General features: G+C 39.9%; 1 protein-coding gene across 5 annotated transcripts in view; it reads right to left on the reverse strand.

Moving 5' to 3' along the window:
* LOC145990892 (bestrophin-2-like) overlaps positions 1–22717 on the reverse strand; it is a 317135-nt gene that overhangs the window by 125330 nt on the left and 169088 nt on the right. For all 5 annotated transcript variants that reach the window (XM_083126371.1, XM_083126373.1, XM_083126370.1 and 2 more), the window contains exon 2: positions 2966–3076. In XM_083126371.1, the coding sequence (XP_082982497.1) occupies positions 2966–3076 (111 nt within the window). The remainder of the gene's footprint in view (positions 1–2965; positions 3077–22717) is intronic.

Consider the following 22717-nt stretch of genomic DNA (forward strand, 5'->3'; position numbering starts at 1 on the left):
GCCACAAAGCCAGAGACACTGAGTGACCTGGGACATGCAATTGAGACAACCTACACTTCTTTTCCCGCAGGAACCGTATCTGCTGTTTATCAATCTGTTCAGATTGCACATAATCTCGTATTACTGCCAATGGTGGTCATTTTGAACATTCATAACTTTAAGGTATATGACACCAAAAAAAGTTCGTGCTTGCTGTTATTAGTGTTCCTGTTATTGACGTTCAAAGAGTGTAAACACTATTTCGGGACACACTGTATATACGAGAGCAATTCAATTGTACTGATTTTCCCAGAGTGAACATCAAAACTTGTTCATGAACATCATGAAATTATTGTTCTTGCGCGAAAAGAAAACAATTCCAATTGAACATTCTATCGCTACTCCCACATGAGGTTAAACAGTGCACGTTTGCTTCTGTTGCAAGATATCTGAAACAGTTCACATAATCGAAACGTGCCGCTCCATCTCCCTTCTCACTAACAATTTCTCGTTATCAGAATGAGTCATACTATCCGGATACAATTCAGAAAAGGATTCACATACAGAAGACAGTTAATTGGCATTTATATGTAATAAAACAAATGAGCGTCTTGAAGAAATGACTCAGGCTAAACCAGGATGTTCCGAGCAGTAATTCCAGTGCTTTATCATGAAACCAGTCTGGATAACAAGTTGTGAGCCAACCAGCGATGTCTGTGGTGTATTAGTCAGGCCTTTTCCTGCTTCCCTTGCCGTTCTCAGCCCTAACCCTTCCATGGCCTGTGCGTTGCATCATGGGAGAAGAATTTACCATTCTTCCTTCATTTCTTCCAAAGCTATAGTTAACTATTCCGCGAACAGAGCAGTGAATTGATTCATTTAAGATATATCGCGGTGTCGTGAACATCTTTGTTGTCGTCACACTGACTTGAAAAGAGTGCAATATGTGTAAGGACAGAGTAGCGTGCAGTTAAGAAGGAGGGAAACTCAGCATCGATTAAAGATGTGCATCATAACTAAGTAGTAACAGAATTTGTAGACTTGTTAAGACTTATCGTTAGTCAACTTTTAAAATTGCTTCAGTCTTATGCTAGGAAGCTAGTGCGGAGAGAAGATTAGATACAAGGTGTGACATACATGCTGGAACATCTATGATACATCTACTGTAGGCAAGCCACACACACACACACACACATAGCTATTTGTGACTGTAGTTGAAATATGGCAATCCTGCATCAGTGAATGTTACCCATGCAAACCTTTTTCTCTTACGACAGTTGGGGAATGAGATCATAAGCAGTGTTACCAACTTGGCAAAATATACATTATAAACTGCATGTACAATATTTAATTGTAGCCAACTTGGCAACAATAAAAAATACAGAAATCACACAAGATTGTAATTATCCCTATCCCACACAGCAACATATTACCGATTTATAACGTACATGAAATTATATCTCAACTACAAGATCCCCTTTCTCTTAATGATTTATAAGTTGATAAGTTACCGAATATTCTAAAAGTACCCAAAATCTACATGCAAAGCATCACACCATTTATTACCTTCATAAGATAAAATAGTTTTCAGAGATCTGTAGAAAACGCTTCCATATAATAACAAATTCAGAGTTGGGTTTCATGTAAATCCACAAAATGACAGTTACATGACTATTTCTGTTAAACTATGATATTTTGCACAAATGATTTCCACACGACTAACTAGTCCAAAGTAAATTTAAAATAAATTGCTTCACCTGCGTCCTCTATCGGCGACCATTTTCCCAACATGGCGTCTCTAGCAATTGTAGACATTTAACGTAAATTTACGGTAACACAGAGATGAAAAGAGACCCAGAGTTGGAGCATAAAATGAATATGTCAAGATAACCCACTTGAATCTAAGCCTATCTCTACGTGATGAAATCAAATCAGGAAATGTAATAAATTTTGAAGAGTAATTTAAGATTTCTGTGAAGTCTTGAAGTCTAAGGCTCCAAACGTTTACAATTAATGTATTTACTTTCCACTAGGGTGACACTACACCAAAATACATGCATTAGGAAAGTGCCTCGTTGTTTCAGCAAAGGAAGAACGGCTGCTTACGGAGACATTCTATCACTTCGGTTTCATTTTCTCACATGGGTCATCCAGAAAATAATGTGCAAGTTGGTGAGAATAAATTGGTGTAAAAATTTCCATTTTTCGAGTTCACTGGTTTAGTTACATCAATATAGATATAAATGCAAGTTTTAATCAAATCCGTTGATCAATTGTGTATTTCAGGACTTCAAATAATAATCTAAATTTGAATGAAAATAAGGTCTCGTGCGATTTCCTTCAAATTTTTAAAGAAGATATACGAGAGGAGAGTGAAAAGTTTTGTACCTCACATGGAAGAAGTGATGTTAGGTAGTAAAATTCACATGTTTTCTTCTCTTTTTTTGTCAGGTTGAAAATGAATTGAGTGTCAGAGAAGAGAGTGGCCGACAGAGCCGTGATTCGGTACCTCTGTCGGAAAGGCCTCACCGCACAGGATGCTTTGGTCGAGTGCGGCTTCACCGCACTTCCCCATCCACCATATTCACCCGACCTGCCCCTGTCAGATTTTCATCTTTTCCCTGCTATGAAGAATTCACTTCGAGGATGTCACTTCCACGCGGACGAAGGCGGTCAGGACAAATCATTCTACCAGTTGACTGTAAACAAATTGCAGTACAGAACGCATAAGTGCATTGACTTGGGGGTTGATTATAAAGATTATGTAGAGAAATCATAATGAGAAACTGTAGCTCGAACACCCCTTCCCTGTGAGGCTCAAAACTTTTCACTCTCCCCTCGTACAGTAGAAGGAGAGACAAAACTTGGGAATCGCAGAAACAGAATTCTACACCTGTTCGCTTACTTTGCAAAACGAATGATGACGTCTTACCGCTACGCATAACTTACATTTATAGACGAGTACATTTACACATTTTCTACTTACATTTTTTGTGGATCGTTGAGGGCATATCTGTACACGAAATTTATTGCAAAATATAAACACAGGTACGCTAGAAGTTCTCTCCATATCAGCTTGTAAACACTTCCTCTCCATCTGAAAAACAAAGAGAAAAATAAAGTGTTAGAATGCTAAGAAAATATGCGGCAGGATGTGTGTTATGTTCATAGCCTCTATATACGTCTGGTCTCTTTAAAATTTCATTTAAGATATAAATTACGTGATTATAGATACGAGGGTAGTTAAAAAGTAAAGTCAATCTGTCAAAATAATCAAGTTGTATCAAATGCACCACTATGTTCTTGAGCAATTTAGGCAGCTTTCTGACAGAAGTGACAAGCTTGCTTGGTCGAATTTCAGGACATTTGAGACATTGCAGTAGGTAGGGGGAAGCTTAGGCACATTATCGTAGCTGGGGGGTGCTTTATGAGCATTTTCTTAACTGGGGGGGGGGGCAGTATCTCTACTTCAAGCACTGGTCAGGTATCGGTTGTCAATTTCGGTCTGAAAGCTCCCTCAAGGTTTCATTCCAAACATTAAAGCTATATGTGGACACAAAACTATTAGCCAAACTTAGTGGCTTAGAAATTACTGATGTTTTAACTTTTAACCAAGGGTGAAGAATAAAATCTCGCGGTGTTTTTTCCGAACATTCATCGTCATCGTCGCGATTATCCCGAATTGGGAGAAGAGTTCTAATAATTTCCACTAAATTATAACAAAATGCCATATATTAGTTTCTGAAATAATGTTTCCTTCTTGTGCAGGACCCCAGGGAAACTTACTTTCTGGATGCGCCTACTATTTGATTGGTTGATATGGTTAATTTTACTTAACTTCTCTGCCACTTTTGGCTAATCGCGAATATGAGGATGAAGATGAAATGGACGAGAGCACAATGACAAACTCACATGGACAGGACGCCAGTCTACAAAATGCAGTCCAGATATAAACAGATTAAATTGTGGGGTGGTTCCTGGATTTTACACTGAATTTTTTCGATCTCGCGCGTTACTCTATCTAAATACGGGCCTCCCAGATGGCGTAGTGGTAAAGGGGTTCCGGGTTCGATACCTGGTGAGGTACATTGCAAAGTGGTTCGGATTCCACTTTAAACTGTAGGCCAAGTCCAGGTTAGCCTATATATGTATAAAGTGGACTTAAAACATCAATTCAAACTCTATTGAAATACGAATTAACTGAAATTTATTTCTGATATCGACTATAAAAATAATACATTTTTTAAAAAAATTGAAAATAACTATATCAATTTCCAGCAGAGTCAATCCCCTCCTCCCCTTTGGATATTGCCCATGGCAATATCCAAAAGCAGTCACGAAAGGAACCGACGAAGAGTTGGAAATGCTCCCAGACAAATACAAACATATGCTAATGCAGTGTCAGCGGGTAAACCGTTCCCAGAAAGAGAGATGCTTTGTCTAAAATTCAAATTACGCGATTGCAAATCGGCAGCAATCCTGAAAACAAGAAAAGAAAAAAAAAACACAGAGGAAGGAAATTAACGTGGAAAACCTATGAATGACCTTCAGAGCCGGAACATCGTGCCTCCAGGAGGTACCAAAGCGTGAATCCGCAGCCGCAGAATCTCCATCTCTTCGCCCCCCCCTTCCACCCTCCTCCCCGACAGAACCACACACACACCTTCTTGTCGCCGCTGCAGAACTCTCTTCCGTAATTCGCCGAGAATTATGCAATGTATATTTTTCCTCTGTTACGTGAGTGTGTCTTGCCACTATGCACGGTGGGCATGGTTCTCAACAGATGCTAAGCAGATTCGTTGTCGGCCTAGACTATACAGACAATAGTGCTTCCCGGTTCCCATGTCTACTACATAGGGAATACCTAATAAGCTAATAGAGATTGGATCCTCACTTGAATATGAGAACCAAACTAGTGGAACCTGTCCCTTGATTAGAAGGTGAGGTGATGTGGCCTCATTGTCATTGACGAAGTGCTTTTGTTTCAGTCTGCTAGCGACGGCGCCAGGGGTGGACAAGGATGGTCAACCGCCTACCCCAAAATTCCTGTGCCCACTCGATTGCCCACCAAAACAAATATGTTTCAAGAAATAGATAAAATTATTCTGCTTTTGATTCATGCATATTTCTATTGTGGAAATACTCACAAATTATCATTCCACGGTGATCAACACACCCACAAGTCACCCAATTTTGCCAGCCAGGCCCTATATTTGGTTATTTTAGCTCTAAATTCACCCTTACACCCCATAAATATGAACTTACACCCCTCAGATGGAAATTCTCGATAAACCCCTGATTCCAAAGTTAGCTTCGTTGTCCTTTGGTGTTGAAATACTTTCCTGAGTAAGGTTTCGAACATCGTAGCAAATGTCTGAATTTTTTAAACCTGTGAAATGAAATTAATTTTAGCTCTCTTTCAACTGTCTTAATTTTATTCGTGGCAAGCAGAAATTATATTCAATGCACTTAACACAAGAATTGCGTTCCAATTCCTAATTCTGTGGATGTATTCCATAGAAGCAGTGCATTAGCAGCCAATGAGCTAAGTAGTAGCCTTAGGGTAACACGAAAGAATGCTAGAAGATATAAGCGGAAAGAGAATAAATTAGAAAATATGGAGTGAGAAAGCTAAGGAGATAATTGAAACTCATATAATGTCTACTATATAGGCCCATCCTAACTTATTAATACATAACTACTGCACACCCGGTCAAGAATTCTTGGCGTCAGCCCTTATTGAAGTCATTACACAGGCCCCTTTACCAGCTTTAATTGGATTTAAATTTTTTTGGTGCGTCAGCATTGATCTATTTTTTTTATTTCCAAACAAAACCAGCATCATTAGGTGAAAATAGAATTTTACTATTAGGACTCACGTTACCGACTTTGTAATTATACACACACACACACACACACACAAAATAAAAATATCAACGTCGATATCGACATATTGAATATCGACGTCGAAATTATCGATATATCGACAGTTGATATTATCCATATCGAGATATCGACGTCAATGTTTTTACCTCTTTACGTAAAAATATCGACTCTACATCCAAATATCGCACATCCCCTACTTCTGAGATGTTTGTTTCAAGCATCAACTTCACGTTACAGTCACTTGAGAACTGCTTGACGTATTATATACGTACAATGCAATAAACGCCATTCTTAATGAATTTTTCCCTACTTTCAATTGCACTGAAAATATAATTTGGGGTTTCCATTTTAAAAAAAAACGCAAGTTTGTGTTGAAAATTGTACTTCTTTATGTAGTTGAACGTATTGTGTCCACTAATTTCATGAGGCTTTTTCATACCTTTATATCTTAGAAAGTAGTTTTTCAATATTTCTTGTTGTTCACGACATATTTCCGGTGGTAATTTTAGGTGACTCACCCTGTATGTGTATGTGTGTATATACACACACACACACACACACACACACACACACAGACAACTACTACCATCAAAAGCAAATTCAGAAACGTCTTTTTCTCTCACGTAAGTTTATAGTGACACCCCTCGTTGTCTCGTTCTTGTTTTTGTATCAAAACATTGTTACATAATTAAGTGTTTGAGAGAAGTTGGATTCGGGTACAAATAAACATATGTAATATGTAAAAGTTAATCTGAGAGTGAAGTGAACTTTGATTCTGTGGAACAAATATTAACAATGTTGCCAAGAGTTTGCGATCTAACTCATTTCTCCGTAATGTGCGAATTGCCCCAGAAGGCGGATTCAAAAACGAAAATATTCCTGAGACACCACTTATTTCGTTCTTCCGAAATTTACGCGTTTCTAGTTCAAGAACAGTTCTTATTCTCGATCTTCTCTCCTCCCTGATCGTCTTGATAAAACCACTGTCGTTCTCCTCTCGACCTAAACACACATCCCCAAGTCTGGATGTCCGGGGGAAAAGACTACACTTGAAATTTCTTCAAACTTTCTTATCGTATTCTTTTAGGATGTTGTAAAAATTGATTTTAAAATAACATTTTATTACAGTGTTTTGTAATGTTACGGTAGTTTCTATGTGTATGTATGTTTGTATATTCATTTAAAAATTAAAGGGCATTTAAAACGAAGACAATGAAAAATAATTTTAAATTAATGAAAATCTAATCTAAGTGCTTTCAATCACAAAGTTATCTTGGTAATCTTAATGCTCCTCCTTTATATGGAATCACTGACTCCACCCATGCATTCTAAAGATGGTCGATGAATGTGGATGACGACTCTGATAGCACCATGTGAAGAGGACCTTAGTTCAACTTAAAGTACGTATAACTGAAAGCGGAAATAATTAGGCCTTCTAATTTAATAGAAAGTTATGCACCGTCAAAATAAAAATTTCTGTTGAAAAAATGCAAGACAAACAAAAGACGAGAGCAACGGAAACGATAGACGAGAGCAACGGAAACGATAGACGAGAGCAACGGAAACGATAGACGAGAGCAACGGAAACGGAAGACGAGAGCAACGGAAACTGAAGACGAGAGCAACGGAAACGGAAGACGAGAGCAACGGAAACGAAAGACGAGAGCAACGGAAACGAAAGACGAGAGCAACTGAAACGGAAAAAGAGAGCAACGGAAACGGAAAAAGAGAGCAACGGAAACGGAAAAAGAGAGCAACGGAAACGGAAAAAGAGAGCAACGGAAACGGAAAAAGAGAGCAACGGAAACGGAAAAAGAGAGCAACGGAAACGGAAAAAGAGAGCAACGGAAACGGAAAAAGATAGCAACAGAAAGGGAAGACTAGATCAACAAAGTGAAGCCTAGAGCAACAGAAACAGAAGAAAAGAACATCAAAACAAGATGATAGTAAAAGAAATAGGAGATGATAGAAAGAGAAACGGAATGCGAGAACAAAAGTAACATAAAAAGAAAGCAGACGAAACAGATAAAATAAAGCATGAGAAACAGAAGAAAGTAATGCATAAAAATATAAGAAGGAAGAACGTATGATAGAAACAGAGGAATAAATAGGAAAAGATGGAAACAAAGGAAATCTTAGTAGCCTTGACCACTGCAGCAGAGCCTACCTGAAAATATTTCTTAACCCCTTAAGCCCACACTAACGAAAATCTTTGGCGACGGCACTGTTGAGACCGAGAGCTTTTGGAACAACCCTTAAGGATGGAACGTGACTGAATTTTTTTGGTGTAACCTTCAATATAGGCCGCGGACAATGGTGTAAAACTTAAAGCTGAGCCTCTGGCAAAGATATGTCTTTTAAACTGCAGGAATGCACAAAGAAGACAAAGGCAAGAAGTCCATGGCCAAAAGCTGCGATTTTCTGGTCCGCTGGCTGACCAGGAGGTAGGAGAGATGAAGCGAATAGAGTTAGTGATGGAATTGCATCTTCTCAAGGTCACAAGCAATTTTTGCAAAAGCGTAAATAGCTTTTGTTCATTCGCGATTCATGTGCGATGAAACGGAAGGCGGTGCTCTGAATTTTTAACAGAAACACCTCACGCCCCGGAAGCAATATGTCTTCCCTCACTTGGCACTGGAGTTCTTGCTTCCGTTCCGTTTCTTCTATTTCTTTATTTAACCTCCTCCTCTTCTTCTTCTTCAAGTGACATTCACGTAGTACCTGTACAGCATCCGGCGTAAACTGAAAATGTTCGCAAAACAACCCTTGAAGGAGACATCTCCTATGAAACCAGTATTGGAATTGAAAAATATATACTAGTAAATACAATATTATTAATAATGCCAAGTTAATTTGAAATTATTAAAGTAACTAATACTCTTACAAGCATTCATAACGCCAATTACAATTTAGCTCTTGTTATTTCTCAACGTACTCCCGGGAACTAGGGGTGGGGGGGGGGGGGTAAACCAAGAAATTTTCTATCATAAAAATATCGCCCAGAACTACAGTGTTCCGTTCAAATTTCCCTAATTTTAATTAATTACTGTGAACGAAGTACGATGAATTGTGAAATAACTACCACCAAATGAAAGGCCAGATCTTCAAGTTTTGTTTTCATGACTTGAAGTTGTATGTTTGCTCACTATGCAGCGCCACGGTCGCATAAATAAAAATGGCGACTGTTCAACAACGCGCGCAGGCAGTGGTGTGTGTATGGAAATGCTGCAGCATATCGACATGAATCCTCACTTCCTTGACAACATCCTGTTTTCAGACGAAGCAACGTTTCACGTGTCGGTATTGTCAACCGGCATACCGTACGGATCTGGGGATCTGAAAACCCACATGTGTACAGAGAACATGTCCGCGATAGCCCAAAATTGAATGTTTGGTGTGGTCTAATGAAGGACAGGATCATCGGTCCGTTTGTTTTCAATGAAGATACAGTAACAGGCCCTGTGTACTTGGACATGTTGGAGCAGTTGTGTACCCCCAGGTAGTTGCTCTACACCCGGACATCATCTTCCAACAAGATGGGGCTCCCCCACACTGGAGTCTGGATGTTCGGAGGTCCCTCAATTCGACATTTCCTAATCGCTGGATTGGAAGCGATGGACCGATACGGTGGCCGCTACGTTCACCTGACCTCACTCCGCCGGAATTCTTCCTCTAGGGTTACGTCAAGGATCGTGTGTTTGCGACTCCAGTGAATAACATCCCAGAGTTACGAACCCGCATATGTGATACGATTGCAACAGTAACAGGGGATATGTTGGAGAGAACATGGCAAAAAAGTTGAATACAGACTTGATATTGTTCGTGCACATGTGGTGTATTAGTGTGTGGAAAATAAAATTTATGAGTTTTTCTTCAATTCTCTGAAATTTTATTGCTCTATCGTTCATACTTTCCTTTCTACGATTAATTGAAATTAGGGATATTTGAAGGTAACACATGGTATTTTGCTAAATAACTGTTTAATTTGCGAGATCATAAATATTACTCATTATTTTCCTTCTCAGGCCCGGGGAGGTTATCAAAAGTATTAATTTGTAAATTGTAATAAACTTGCAAATTGGAAGGAGAGAAGTGCCTTCCTTGCCCCCGCCAAGTTACGCCTATGACTCCCGTTAAATTCAAATCACATCATTACAACAGCAATAAAATGTATAGGGTCTTCCAAATTAAACGCTCCGATAACGAAAATTCCTTTTTTTTTTCTCTCCTGTTTTGCTTATATGTTTTGAAAAGTAATGACGGGTGCAAGAGAGAGAAGGGGGATTGGAGTTTCCAAGGGGCTGTTTCTTGTTTAGCCCTATATGCTTCCTTCGTGAAGGCCAAAATTGATGTACGGAAGACGTTGCAACGGTCCTGTCTGTGTCGAATTATCAACTGTAGAGTGGGAACATTTTTTTTTTTTTGGCCCTAGAAGGACCGACTATTCTTGTGGCCCAGTCCGGATGTATTCTCACAGACAGAGGTTTTTCTTCCTCAATTAGGACTGAATTCAGAATTCTAGAGCCTGGAAAGATAATCCAGAGGAGGGGGGGGGGGTACAAGGGAAGCTGCCTACGCTTCTTTGAATTCCAGTATTGTTCGAGATATCCAGTAGACACGAATCATTCACACTAGGGGGGGGGGATGAAACAATTTGTTGGTAGGTCAAGCGTGTGGCCTTTTGCACATTCCATTGAAATTATTTGTATTTTTATACAAGCAGTCTCTCTCAAAATAATGTTTACTATATTGTGGCACCAGTGCCGGATCTACAAATTTTGCTCCCCCCCCCAAATATTACCAAAGGCTCCCTGTATCTACCTACCTACCTTCACACACACACACATATATCTGTGTGTGTATGTGTTTATTACAGATACATAATGTATATGTGGTATGTGTGTATGTAATTCTTGATCTCATGTTGAATGTTGACAATGTCACATACAAGGGCCTACAAGGTGATTCAAAAGTCCCTTAACACTCCTATAAAAAGTAAAGGAGTTAGGCTGGGTACAATTCGTCATGATAGAAACAGGTTAGGCTTAGGGGGGAGCCACACTGGTGTGTTCCAAGCGGACGTCCGCGATATTGGTGGCCGCCATATTGAATTCAACTCAAACCTTTTAGTGGGAATGGGGTGATGTGGATAGGTGCAGATATCTTCAGAAATTTGGGGGTGCCCAAAGCGAAGTACAGCATAATTACTCATTTCTTTCTGTTTGCGGGGGCACGTTTATGTATCCGCATTTATGCAATCAGAAAAAAGCATTTGGCTCTTCTAAATCGGGACGTCCTGGTCTGGCACCGTCGAGGGCCGTGCCCAGGGCTATCGGTTGGGTCGCCCGGCCCTTAAGCCGCCCCCACACATATACACGTATTGCTTTGAAGGTTTGTTAAGCATTGGTATAAATATTTAACACTGCAACTTTCAGCCACTGCAAACTTTTGGAGCCCTGCCACCACATACCCTAAATATGCCTTCATGGCACGGTGCTATTTGCACAGGGATCTTTACCTTTACCTGCATATATTAGATTCGTAGAGTAAGTACGTTTATTTTTTACATACGCATATATTAGGGTAAATCAAAAACTGAAGGAAATTTTGAGTCCTCTTAGGAATAAACGAAGACTGGGTGTGTGTGACGTCACCACGTGTATACTTGGAGTGACGTGGAAGTAGGTGTATCCATCACTGCACCATTCAGTCGAGTGTCGCGGAGCAAAAAGGTCACACGTATGGACGCACCACTCCACGAATGCACCATCGAGAAACAGCGCGCCGTATTGCGCTTTCTGTGGTTGGAGGGAGTCAAACCGCCCGACATCCACCTTCCGCTGTTAGCGCAGTATGGAGCAAGCACCATGACTCAACGAAAGGTGTACGAGTGGGTGGACCGCTTTAAAGCGGGACGCACAAGTGTAACGGACGAAAGTCGAAGTGAACGCCCAGAAGAAAACGTCTAACGGGTGGATACCATTATCAGGGACGATCGAAAAATCACAATAGCACAAGTCGCGGAACTCTTCGACATAAGTTTCGGATCAGCATATGCAATAGTGAATTAGTGTACCAAAGGGTTTGTTCGTGGTCGTCGGTTCAGGTCAGATGACTAGGTCCAGCAGGCGGTGCAGACGTGGCTTCGTGACCAACCAAAAACCTTCTTCGCGGACGGGATGCAGAAGCTGATTGCACGATACCAAAAGTGCATTGCCGTGCAGGGTGCATATGTGGAAAAGTGACATGTGTAGTTCTTCTTCTTGTGTGGAAATAAAGATGTTATGTGAAAATTGCCTTTACTTTTTGATTTACCTAGTACGAACCCTTTACTATATCAATGACTGAGGACTCCCTAAATGCTTACTTGTCCCCACTTCCGCACTGAGGGGTTTTTACGGTTTGTAGATCCGGCACTGGCTGGCACCCTGCAAACAAGCCGACCATATTACAACCACGTAGTACACCGCGACAATTGCAATGAATGGTGATAAGATGAAACTCTCTTTAGGAACTAAAGGGCCGGGGCTGCTCTGCTGTCCATTTTGTGTTTGTGATTGTCAATCAATCATACACGTATTTATAAAAAAGGAAGATAGTGGATGTTCATGAATTCCTAAACCTTGCTGAATTGAATTTCTCGCTTTATTCTTTGGGTTGTTCGATATAATACAAAAATATTTCATTTCTTCTTGCATTATTTGTTGTAATGATTCGCTCTTCAACCTCTATAGGTTAATCACGACAGGATTGATGAATTACGTACCGCTACCAGAACAAACTCAATGGAAGGTCCTGGCCTCCCGGTGGCGTTGAGGTAACGCAATCTAGGGGTCCTGGGTCCGATACCCGGCGGAGGCGCACTTAAGGCCGGTCCACACGCTACGTCTTACAGTACGTCTTGCTTGCGCAGTTCAAAACTGTACAGGAAGAGATGTTGCAGCTCTGGCGCGTCCACACGCTACGTCTTGCTGTACATTTTTTCCTACTCAGTTCCGCGCTGTCCATCATGGAGGAATTGCTACTCTGGTCAATTTTCACAGTTGTCTTCCAAAAAGAAGGCAAATTAAACATCTTTAGAGCACGAGGCGTTCAGGATGGTACAGGCACCAATTTTCTCACGTGACGTTACTTCGTGAAGTGCGTGGTGAGAAATATTGTGCAGATTTACATATCACCATGTCCTATTATAAATATATGAATAAATAAACCTCTATTTTAAACGTTTAATATTATATTAGCATTACCTAAAAGACTCTTCCAATAGTTCACCAAGATTAGTTTTCCTAATTCCATAGAATATTTTGCAATGTTCAAAAATTAAATATCCTTTCTTGATGATTCTCTTATGAAAAATGTATTTATAATTCAGCTTGCTTCAAATATTTCAATTATAAATAACAAATTAATTACAATGTACAAGTTATTTATATTTTCATTACTTCATATCGCTCTTTTACCTCTTGGATTAATCTCGACGATGATAATGGATGACGAAGTGATTAAATGGTGATAGTACGAATAGTGATATACACGCACATGACTGTGGTTCGAACTTGGGACATCTGGCTTTCTAGAGCATTACTCAGACAGTATTGCCATGGAGATAGGTAACATAAGTTTTTAAAGTACACTTCCTGCTGGGCTGAAAAAGTACCACCTTGTTACCATTTGTGGTTGGACTTATTTTACTTAGCTTAGCCGCTATTTTGGGCTCATTACATAGATGGGGATGGGTAATGTATGATGGGCACACAAACACCCATGCCCATGTCAGGATTCAAACCTAGGACCTCTGGTGTCAGAGGGCGATGTGAAAACCACTCCGCCACAGACACTAATATAGGTAATCCGGGCTTAATCTATAATTGAACTCGGGACCCCTTGATTACATGGCGACAGAGTTACCATGGTGTCATCGGTTCAATAAAATCAACATTCAATCTTATCGTTGCGATTAGCCTGGAAAGGCAGAAAATAATTCGTACTTTCTCGTAGTTTCTTGATCAGTCAGATTTCCAAATAAATTAAATTACCTTAACATTGACTTGTAAACATCATCATCACCAGCACCAGAACGAACTGATTGGTTTGTTCGCTTCGGCTAACTCTTTTCGGTAAACAGTCCTCATGGAATTGATTTTCCTTACTACTGTACTTTTCGCTGAAGCGTCAACCTCTTCGTATTTTTGTAATAAGCTTTCATAGGCCTGATTCTTCTTGTCCTGGTCATTTAGTTCTTTGATTTTACTCGCTACAAACACGGAAATTTCTTGTAGAGTTCAATGAACTCCGCTAAAAACTCGCGTGAACACTGACGAAGATATTTCATCGTTGTACAAAAACGAATTTATCACGAAAAAAAGAGCAACATTTTCGAATTCCATTAATAATGTTTCAGCACTAGGGTAGAAGGGAATTAAGCAACAGGGGCCAAAAAGACTGAGGGGAGCGTCCACACGCACAGACTTGTTTCCGCAGATGTTTGAGATTTGCGCAGACATCTATGATCCTGGGCTCAGTCTTTGGTTGACAATTTCAACACGTGCGCAGTTCCGGTCCACACGGTACGTCTTGCATGCACAGTTCGTGCATGCGTAAGCAAGACGTACGTTGAGACGTAGCGTGTGGACCGGCCATTAAACGCACGGCCATGAAATTAGGCTGGTGGTAGAAGTTCGCGCTGTTCCCACGACGGATCACAACCCCTTGTGTTTGGAGGTTTAAGAGAATGAAAGATCTCGTTGTAGAGTTGGTCTTTGGAATCCATGCTATACAAACTGACAGTATTTGCTCGAAAGGCCAGGGATGACAACTGCATGCTCTGGAGAGAGGTCTGTCTGACGCTCGAACCAGGCTATGCAGCCCGCTTGACGTTGCCACACAGTGTGCGGGAACCAGCGACTTTTGTCCCGCTCTCGCTTTGCCTTTCCCATATATAACACCATCGCAATTCCGCGGCCATGCGTTAAGTGATTCGGATCCCACTCTAAACTCAAACAGTTGAAGGTCCACGTTTTTACACAGGATTCCAGTTTGAGATCCGTTGCTTTGCAGCGCCACGGCAATTCGCATTATATGGAAATTGAAAGTATTTGCTTCAAGCTTTGTATTTGCGTCTATGATAACTTAGAAGATACATTAAAACAAAGTGAATATTATTTTTGTAAGATGAGGGATGGGAGAGAAAACAAGATCATCCTTGGCAGAAATAACCTGAGCTATGGGAATGAGGCTTGAATACTAATTGTGCTTGCCTGCTTTGGAAATTGCTGACGTCATGAAATTTCCCCGAAATCTTGATTTCCCTGCGCATTCAATCTTGGAGCTAAGGGTGTGGAAATTGTAGAGTCATGTAAGCTATACAACGGCTCTTTCGGTGGACACATATTAAGTTTCCTTCCAGGGTTTACGTAACAAGGCGTAAAAAAGTAACAAGGCAGCGAAAGAAAGAGCCGATTTCTTTGGAGAACAAGAAAAGAAATAAACATCGTTCTACGAAAGAGGACTATGAGAAGATGCTTAGCTTGATCCTGCAAGAACATCATATGGCGAAACCCTTGGTATACCTTTTTCATTCCAGGTATTCTTTTCTTATAGATCTCATCTCGCTCTGAAGCAGTTCCCTGATCTTCACACGCAGTTGCACAATGACCTTTTCGTCATCTTCAGATGTTCAAACGTGTTTTCGTTACTGGAATATCAGCACAAACCTTCTCGATAGTACCTCGGATCTTACTCCAAGTAGAGTCAGGGGGAAAAAAAATCCGACTTTTTGAAAAACACGCTGAAATTCCCACAACTTACACAGTATCCTGAAAAACTACCTTTCATCGAGTATTATTACTACTGGTTCTTGAGTTTTACCATAGCTTGTCTGTCAAAAAGAATAAATACTGTATTAATTTCAGGGTGTGTTTTAATAAATTAACGACAACGACAACTTTCTTCCGATTGTACCAGTGGCGTATTTCCAGTTTTATTTCGGTGTGCAAATCGGTATGTGTACGCCCAGAAAACCCAACGAATTTACTGCAGTAGTACTACAATTAAATTTACTTACATACTTGTATGCAAAGGCACCCGCAGGATATTTTCTCAGGGGGGCATGGTCACGGAAACTTATTATTTATTATTATTATTATTATTACTGGTATTATTATTGTTTATGGTATTACTGGTATTATTATTGTTTATTCTTGTTATCAATATTACTTTACTATTACTACTACTAATGCTTTTTTAAATTACATAATTTGTAATTTCCATGTTCTGTATATCTATATACAATTTGCATAACTGTATACTTAACATTAATTCATGTAGGACAAAAAGCTGATGTGTAAAATAGTCTGTAAGCTTAAATGTAACCCTCCTTCAAATAATTATAATAATAGTTGATGTAACGTACGGCCTCACAGAAAACAATACTTTTGTTATAAAATATGTCTACAATTTCACCATTCGAATTACATTAACTCTTTCCAGAAATCTCGGGGGAGGAGGGGGAGGCACCCATGCTTGTATGTACTCAATGTGATTCAGTTTGCCTTGCGCAATCTTAGCTCAACAATTGAAACAAAACGCCAATAAGTATGATAGATACCCTTCCCAACGCCACGAGAGCAAAAAATATCCCGGTTAAGCGCAGATAATTATGTCAAAGAAACGCTCCTGTAAGTTTCATTCCAGTTTCCAAGGTAAGAAATGTACCGTACTTTGTGCAAGTTCGTGAAATATTTTCTGACAGAAATCATATTTCCATTCTACAAACAGAAAAGTAAATGCACTATGTCTGTAGCTCAGACCAAATGTGTAAGAGCATCATGGAGTAATATGCAGGAAGGTCCATACAAAAAGGCATCAAACGTAATTTGATGCATTTAGTTTTCTGTGTGCAAGGGGCATTGGTTTCGTCTATGGAATAAGTTGCTACATGAAAAAATAAAATATAGTAATTATTCGATGCATGGTACTGTAGTCTCACAATTTTGGGTAACTTTATCATGCTATATCGGATCTGTATCACCTTTACCAATAAAAAATAAAGTACCCAGACATGTTCTACGACGCGAAAATTGTGACCTGCAGAGTTGCCTACAATTGCAATCTTTGTCAAAATTCATGCTTTTCACCCTATGTGAGGACGACGCGCGCGCGTACCCCACCACAAAACAGCTCAACCCACTGGCCGAGGCTAAGATTATTATAGATTGATCCAGCAGAACCGCATTGAGTCCAGTTCCATACAAAGCCTTACAGGAGACCATCGAAGGCAACAATGGTCTTCTATACAAACTGCAGCTTCTGGGAGTTCCTGAAATTTTTCCCGATGACCCAAAACCATTTTGTCACCTGGATTGTCCGTAACAAATATCTCGCCATAGTCGTTGATATGGGCATCTTAAACATCTCCCTATTTCACGGTGAAATATTGGTCTGGTCCGGTCCAGTCCTAATTTAACAAAGAAGAGTGGTACAAAATGTGTGTGAAATTAAGAATACAAATTTAAGAGTTATTTAAACAGTTACTAACAGTTTACGAATTAACGGGGTGGGGGGGGGGGAGTAAGCCGGGGATTTTCCTCACAAAAGAATTTATCCCCGGAAAAATAAAATTATTTTTATCCCCGCCAGGGATGTTTTTATCCCGCTCAAAGAAAATTGAATTGAAAGCATATATTATACCATTTTCTAACAATGTTACAAACACAATTGTGGTTTAAAGGACAGAAGTCTGAAACTGACCAACCTCCCCGAGACGAGACGACAGCAGGCTGTTTTACACTTAAATTTTCACAACATGTGCAGATATTTTACGTGTATTAAAGCGTTCACAAGTTTTACTGTATGTGTTTTTAATTTGTGTGGAAATGTTACCATAAGATTTAATGACCTTGGTTAGGACCAATGTTTTAAGATACTTAGAACCGCAAGATAACAGTTTAGTTTACTGACTGGTGACATGCATTCAAATTAGCATACCCCCCCCCCCGCAAAAAAAACCTACCTCCAAAAATGAAATCATAAATATATGACTGAATGGGTATCCCCTCCAAAGCAAATAGCTTAATGTGCATAGTGGTTACTAACGTATTCACCGAAATCCAAACCCTAATCTTAACTATGGATGAGAAATATTAAAGCTCCCACCAAAGGTCAAGTAACTGAAATGAACCCTGATTCTTTCTTTTGGGAAAAGAGGGAGAGAAAAAAAAAAGGTAGGAGCAGAGAGTTCCGGGACTAGGGTAATCTGAAAGACATTTCCCCCGCCTCATCTGCCTTCCTTCCCTCCTGTTTTGTTGTCGAGGTCCAGAGAGGTTTGGAATCCGGACAGCATCCGACGCTGAGAAACCTTTCTTCTCGGTCTTCGGTTCCCACCATTAAGCAGGCTTCTGGCATCCGGGTTTTTCCAACAGTAACATCCATTGTTGAAAATTACAATGAGCAGACAAGTTGCGTCACAGTCGCCGCTGGACCATTCCGTGGGAAATTGATTTGCACGGCAAAATTTTCCAGATTTGCAGATCTCCGATTCTCAAATTGACCCAACAGTGGAATATTTTTGTTCCCAGGAATTTTAAGAAATTGAAGATTTCAAGGTCCAATCGACAATTTCGAGACGCCTCCTTCTTATACAGGGTGATTCAAACGTATCTTGACATTTTAATAAAAAAGCATTTCATTAACAAAATTGACATTACTGCTCAAAAGTACTCTACAATAGAAGACAAACTCAGTACATTTCAATGTGGTGGTCCTATAAGTCTAGGCATAGCACCCACCTCTCTTGCGTAGACCGGTACACATTCTCCAACATAGCTGGCGTGCAGCTATTCGCTATGTCAGTTGCTATATGGTGTTGATCTTTATTTGGTACACCCTAGACTTAACGAAACCCCAGAGAAACAAGTCTAAGAAAGTCAGGTCTGGAGAGCGAGCCGCTCAAAGTCCTGGTGAGCCACGGTCGATCCACTATCGGGGAAGGTGTAGTACCAAACAATTCCTGCGAAATGGGATGGTGCACCATCTTGCTGGAAAACAACAGTGTCTTTTATCCCATCTTGAAAACCTTTCATTAGCGATATAAGAAATATGGCAAGATACTTTTGAATCAGCCGGTATAAATTTAATTTTAATATTGTACAACTTACCTTTATTGTAAGCTTTTACAATGAAAGATTCATCAAACTCTGCAAAAACGTTACTTCAGCATTCCTGATTTCTTAAATATTATTTCCCCAAAACATTCTCCCAATTTCACTGACTTTCAGAACTTTCACCTCCTAGCTCAGGGTAATTATCCACTTCCCTAATAACTTTAGGTATATTCCTGACTTTACATCTTTTCCAGGATATTTTTTGTGTTTGAACTAACTAAATAACTAACTCTCTAGCCTTCTTAAACCCGAAGGTTCATGGCTGCAGCAACACAGGCCTTCCATCTGTCCCTATCTGAACAAGATCTATATACTCTTTTCCATCCCTACCGATTTCCTTTAGGTCCATCTCAACGTTGTCCCTCCCATCTTCGTCTTGGCCTTCCTACTGGTCTCTTACCATCAGGTTTCCCAACAACAATCCTGTAAACTCAGCTTTTCTCTCCCATTCGTGCCACATGGCCTGTGCACCTAAGTCTTCTTGATTTAATCATTCTAATAGTATCTAGACATGAATACAAATTATGTAGTTCTAAATTATGTAACCTTCTCCACTCACCTGTCTCCTCATCCCTTTTAGGTCCAAATATTTTCCTAAGGATCTTATTTTCAAATACTCTTAATTTATGTTCCTCTTTCAATGTAAGGGACCAAATTTCGCATCCATATAATAATACAGGCAAAATTACTGTTTTGTATATTTTAACTTTTAGTTTCTTCGATATTAAACGAGAAGACAAAAGTTTATGAAGATAATCTTTTTGATCTTTTCCCAATTCAGAGAATTCCTTGGTAGCTTTAATGCCAACATATATTTGCGTAGAATCCTTCTGCATTAACTTTTCTAATTTAAAGCTATTAGCAATATTGGTCCTTGGAGACAGAACTGGCAGAAGCCTCTGGCCAAGTTAGTTTTGTCAATATCCTGAACTCTCGAGCTGTGTTATCGAAAATTAATGACTTAACCTGTAGGTTGATTCTCGGGTTACTGATTTTCAGTTGTACAGTACGGACACCTTTGGTAGCAATCCCACCGACTCCCGATGGGATCGCCACAATCGAAAAGTGTTCGTGACTGTACCTCACTGATTATCCTAACTTCAATTTGGCCAATCTTTCAGCTTCACTGATTTTTCTGACTAGTTTTCAATGTCGAGGCTCCTCCTACTCTCCAAGTTGATTTGCTACTTTGTCTTGTGGTTACATAACTCAAGTTATCTCGGATATATTTCAAACTTAAATTTGCGAGACCTTCATTTACTTTCGAAAATTATTTCATACTTTCTCCGTGTTGCCCCTTCTAATTTCTCACTCTACTTCCTAAACAAAGTCACAGCCATATTTCGATTCCAACGACCACACTCTACAAGAAACGGTGGGGATTTTCTCTGTTCTCCGGTGTACATCACGTGGCAAGATATCGTTGAATCATCTGACACGCAACTATGCAATTGCTGCCGTCTTCCATGTTTATAGAACCGAGTGTTTGTCTCGCTGCAAAAGAAAGAAGGCCATCGAAGATCAAGGTTGATAATGACTTTGGGCTTCGCAGCGAACACGAGTTGGGGAACATAATATTGACTTCTATGCAAGCAATCTGCAACCAAGGAACCGCAGAGGATAATTCATTCTGCGAATTTAATTTGCTTGTGGTCACATCCACGTGCTTGTTTGTTCAATACTAGAAATGATGTACTAACAATAAAGTATGAATATTGCAACAAATTTTCATTGCCACTTACCTGTAGGCACCAGTGTTAACATATTAGAATTTATATGATGTGTGTTTGAACTCAAAGGTCTGAAGGAATATATTCCTGCAAACGCATGGATTAGGTGAGTAGGATGTGCAGAAGCAATATGAAAGCGCAAGCTATTCGTTTGTCTATAATCAATCTATAGAACCGCCAGATGTATGACGTCACCCGATAAATCCGTCCGTGAGTCGATTCGTCTGAGATGAGGCGTACTAATTAATCAGATAGATGAGACGCCACACCGATATATGATTGGCTAATCCGCCAGAGGTAAGACGCCACACCAATAGATGATTAGTTGATCCCCCAGGTGAGATGCCACACTGATAAATGACTGGCTCAGGTGCCAGGGTGATTGATGGATTCGTTTATACCCCCGGCCCCCAATCACAGCGCAGAACTGTTATTTTGACAAAATCCTGTTTTCCTGCTGGCCTCTTCGGGAAGGAGGGATTTTAAGGCGGCCGCTTGTTGCCCAAATAGGGGGGTAGACGTAGGCCTAATTGGTTGTCTGACCGCAAGTTTCTTCGTAGGTAAACGCGGCAACAGCGGGTCACTGCCATAAAGACGGTCCCCGCGCATGTTCTTCCTTTGGCCGGACCGGATTCTAGTTAAATTACCTTACCTTTTCTAACACTTCTGGCTAATCTGGAATATGAGGATGAATGGTAATGAGATGAGGTGGATGAAGGAACAACCACGAACACATAGGAATGACAAAACACAATCCCCCACGAAGGATTATACTGACTCAGTCCAGACGCCAGAGACTCGCTAATGAGCTGCCAGATAAGAGGTGTGGGGCAACACCGATAGATTGACTAGTGTACACTCACCTCAATTGGTACTCCCGCAGTTTGTTTCTTTATATAGCATATTTGCAAAAGATATAATTCAATCTACACGTGTATCAATATACACTGTATAAAACACACCTCACTACTAACTTCGTTGGCCTTGTACTAATCCACCGGTTAATCCACCGATAGATCTATTGGCTGAAGTGAGAAGCCACTCACTGACTGATCCGCTAGGCAGTCGTACTGATCGACCAGTTGATGAGTGATGTACAACACGACGAATAATTAAGCCCTTTATATTTCCATTAGCCAGTATGAGAAACATAAGTCTCAAAACAACAAACCATATCCTTAATGAGCTGTGAAGACAGATAATGCATGGTGCGACCAATTTTACTATAAAAAATTAGTTCTACAACAAATGTTGATTGGTTGCAATATCAGAGTAAATCCGTGACCAAGACTGAAAACTCGTCATGGTGTTGATATAATGTTGTTCTTTCCTGACGCCCTAGGAATCCCAATTCCTGCGCTCCCAGGAAATCGATTAAACGAATCAAACTCTAAAACACTCACAACTTCATAATCTTCCTATCCTGACGTTTCCAGGAACTAATATTTCCTGAATTCCCAGAAAATCCTTATCAAACTACTACTTTTCTGCAATCCTTATAGATCTATCAAAATTTCTCTCCCTCTTTACCTTTTAGAAATATAATGTTTACTCATGAAGTAGCTAATATTGTGTGTTTTTTAAAATTTATTATCTTATAAATATTATATATTCTTTTTATGTATCTCTTCAGCACATTTATATTGTAAAACCTAATATCTGAATTTATCCCGGACACCGGAACAACTTCAGACACAAACAAGTAAACAAACAAACAATTCATGTACTGTAAATTAATCAACCATTGTAAATCAAAATTAAATAAATAAAGAACACAAGAAAAATAGAAAAATGGGGGAACTACAATTCCCAGAATACAGACATCCTGGTTTTGATTCAAAGACATACCCCTGAATGTATGCGGGTGGAGCGTGGGAATTTTTTCGGGGGTTCCCCCCTTTTCATTTGTCCTTTTGATGAAAATAATCTCAGCGGTGGCATGATTTGAGATCTGCCCTCCGC

Source organism: Lepisma saccharinum, chromosome 8 (assembly GCF_977018435.1).
Source record: "Lepisma saccharinum chromosome 8, izLepSacc3.1, whole genome shotgun sequence".
Classification (NCBI taxonomy): Eukaryota; Metazoa; Arthropoda; class Insecta; order Zygentoma; family Lepismatidae; genus Lepisma; species Lepisma saccharinum.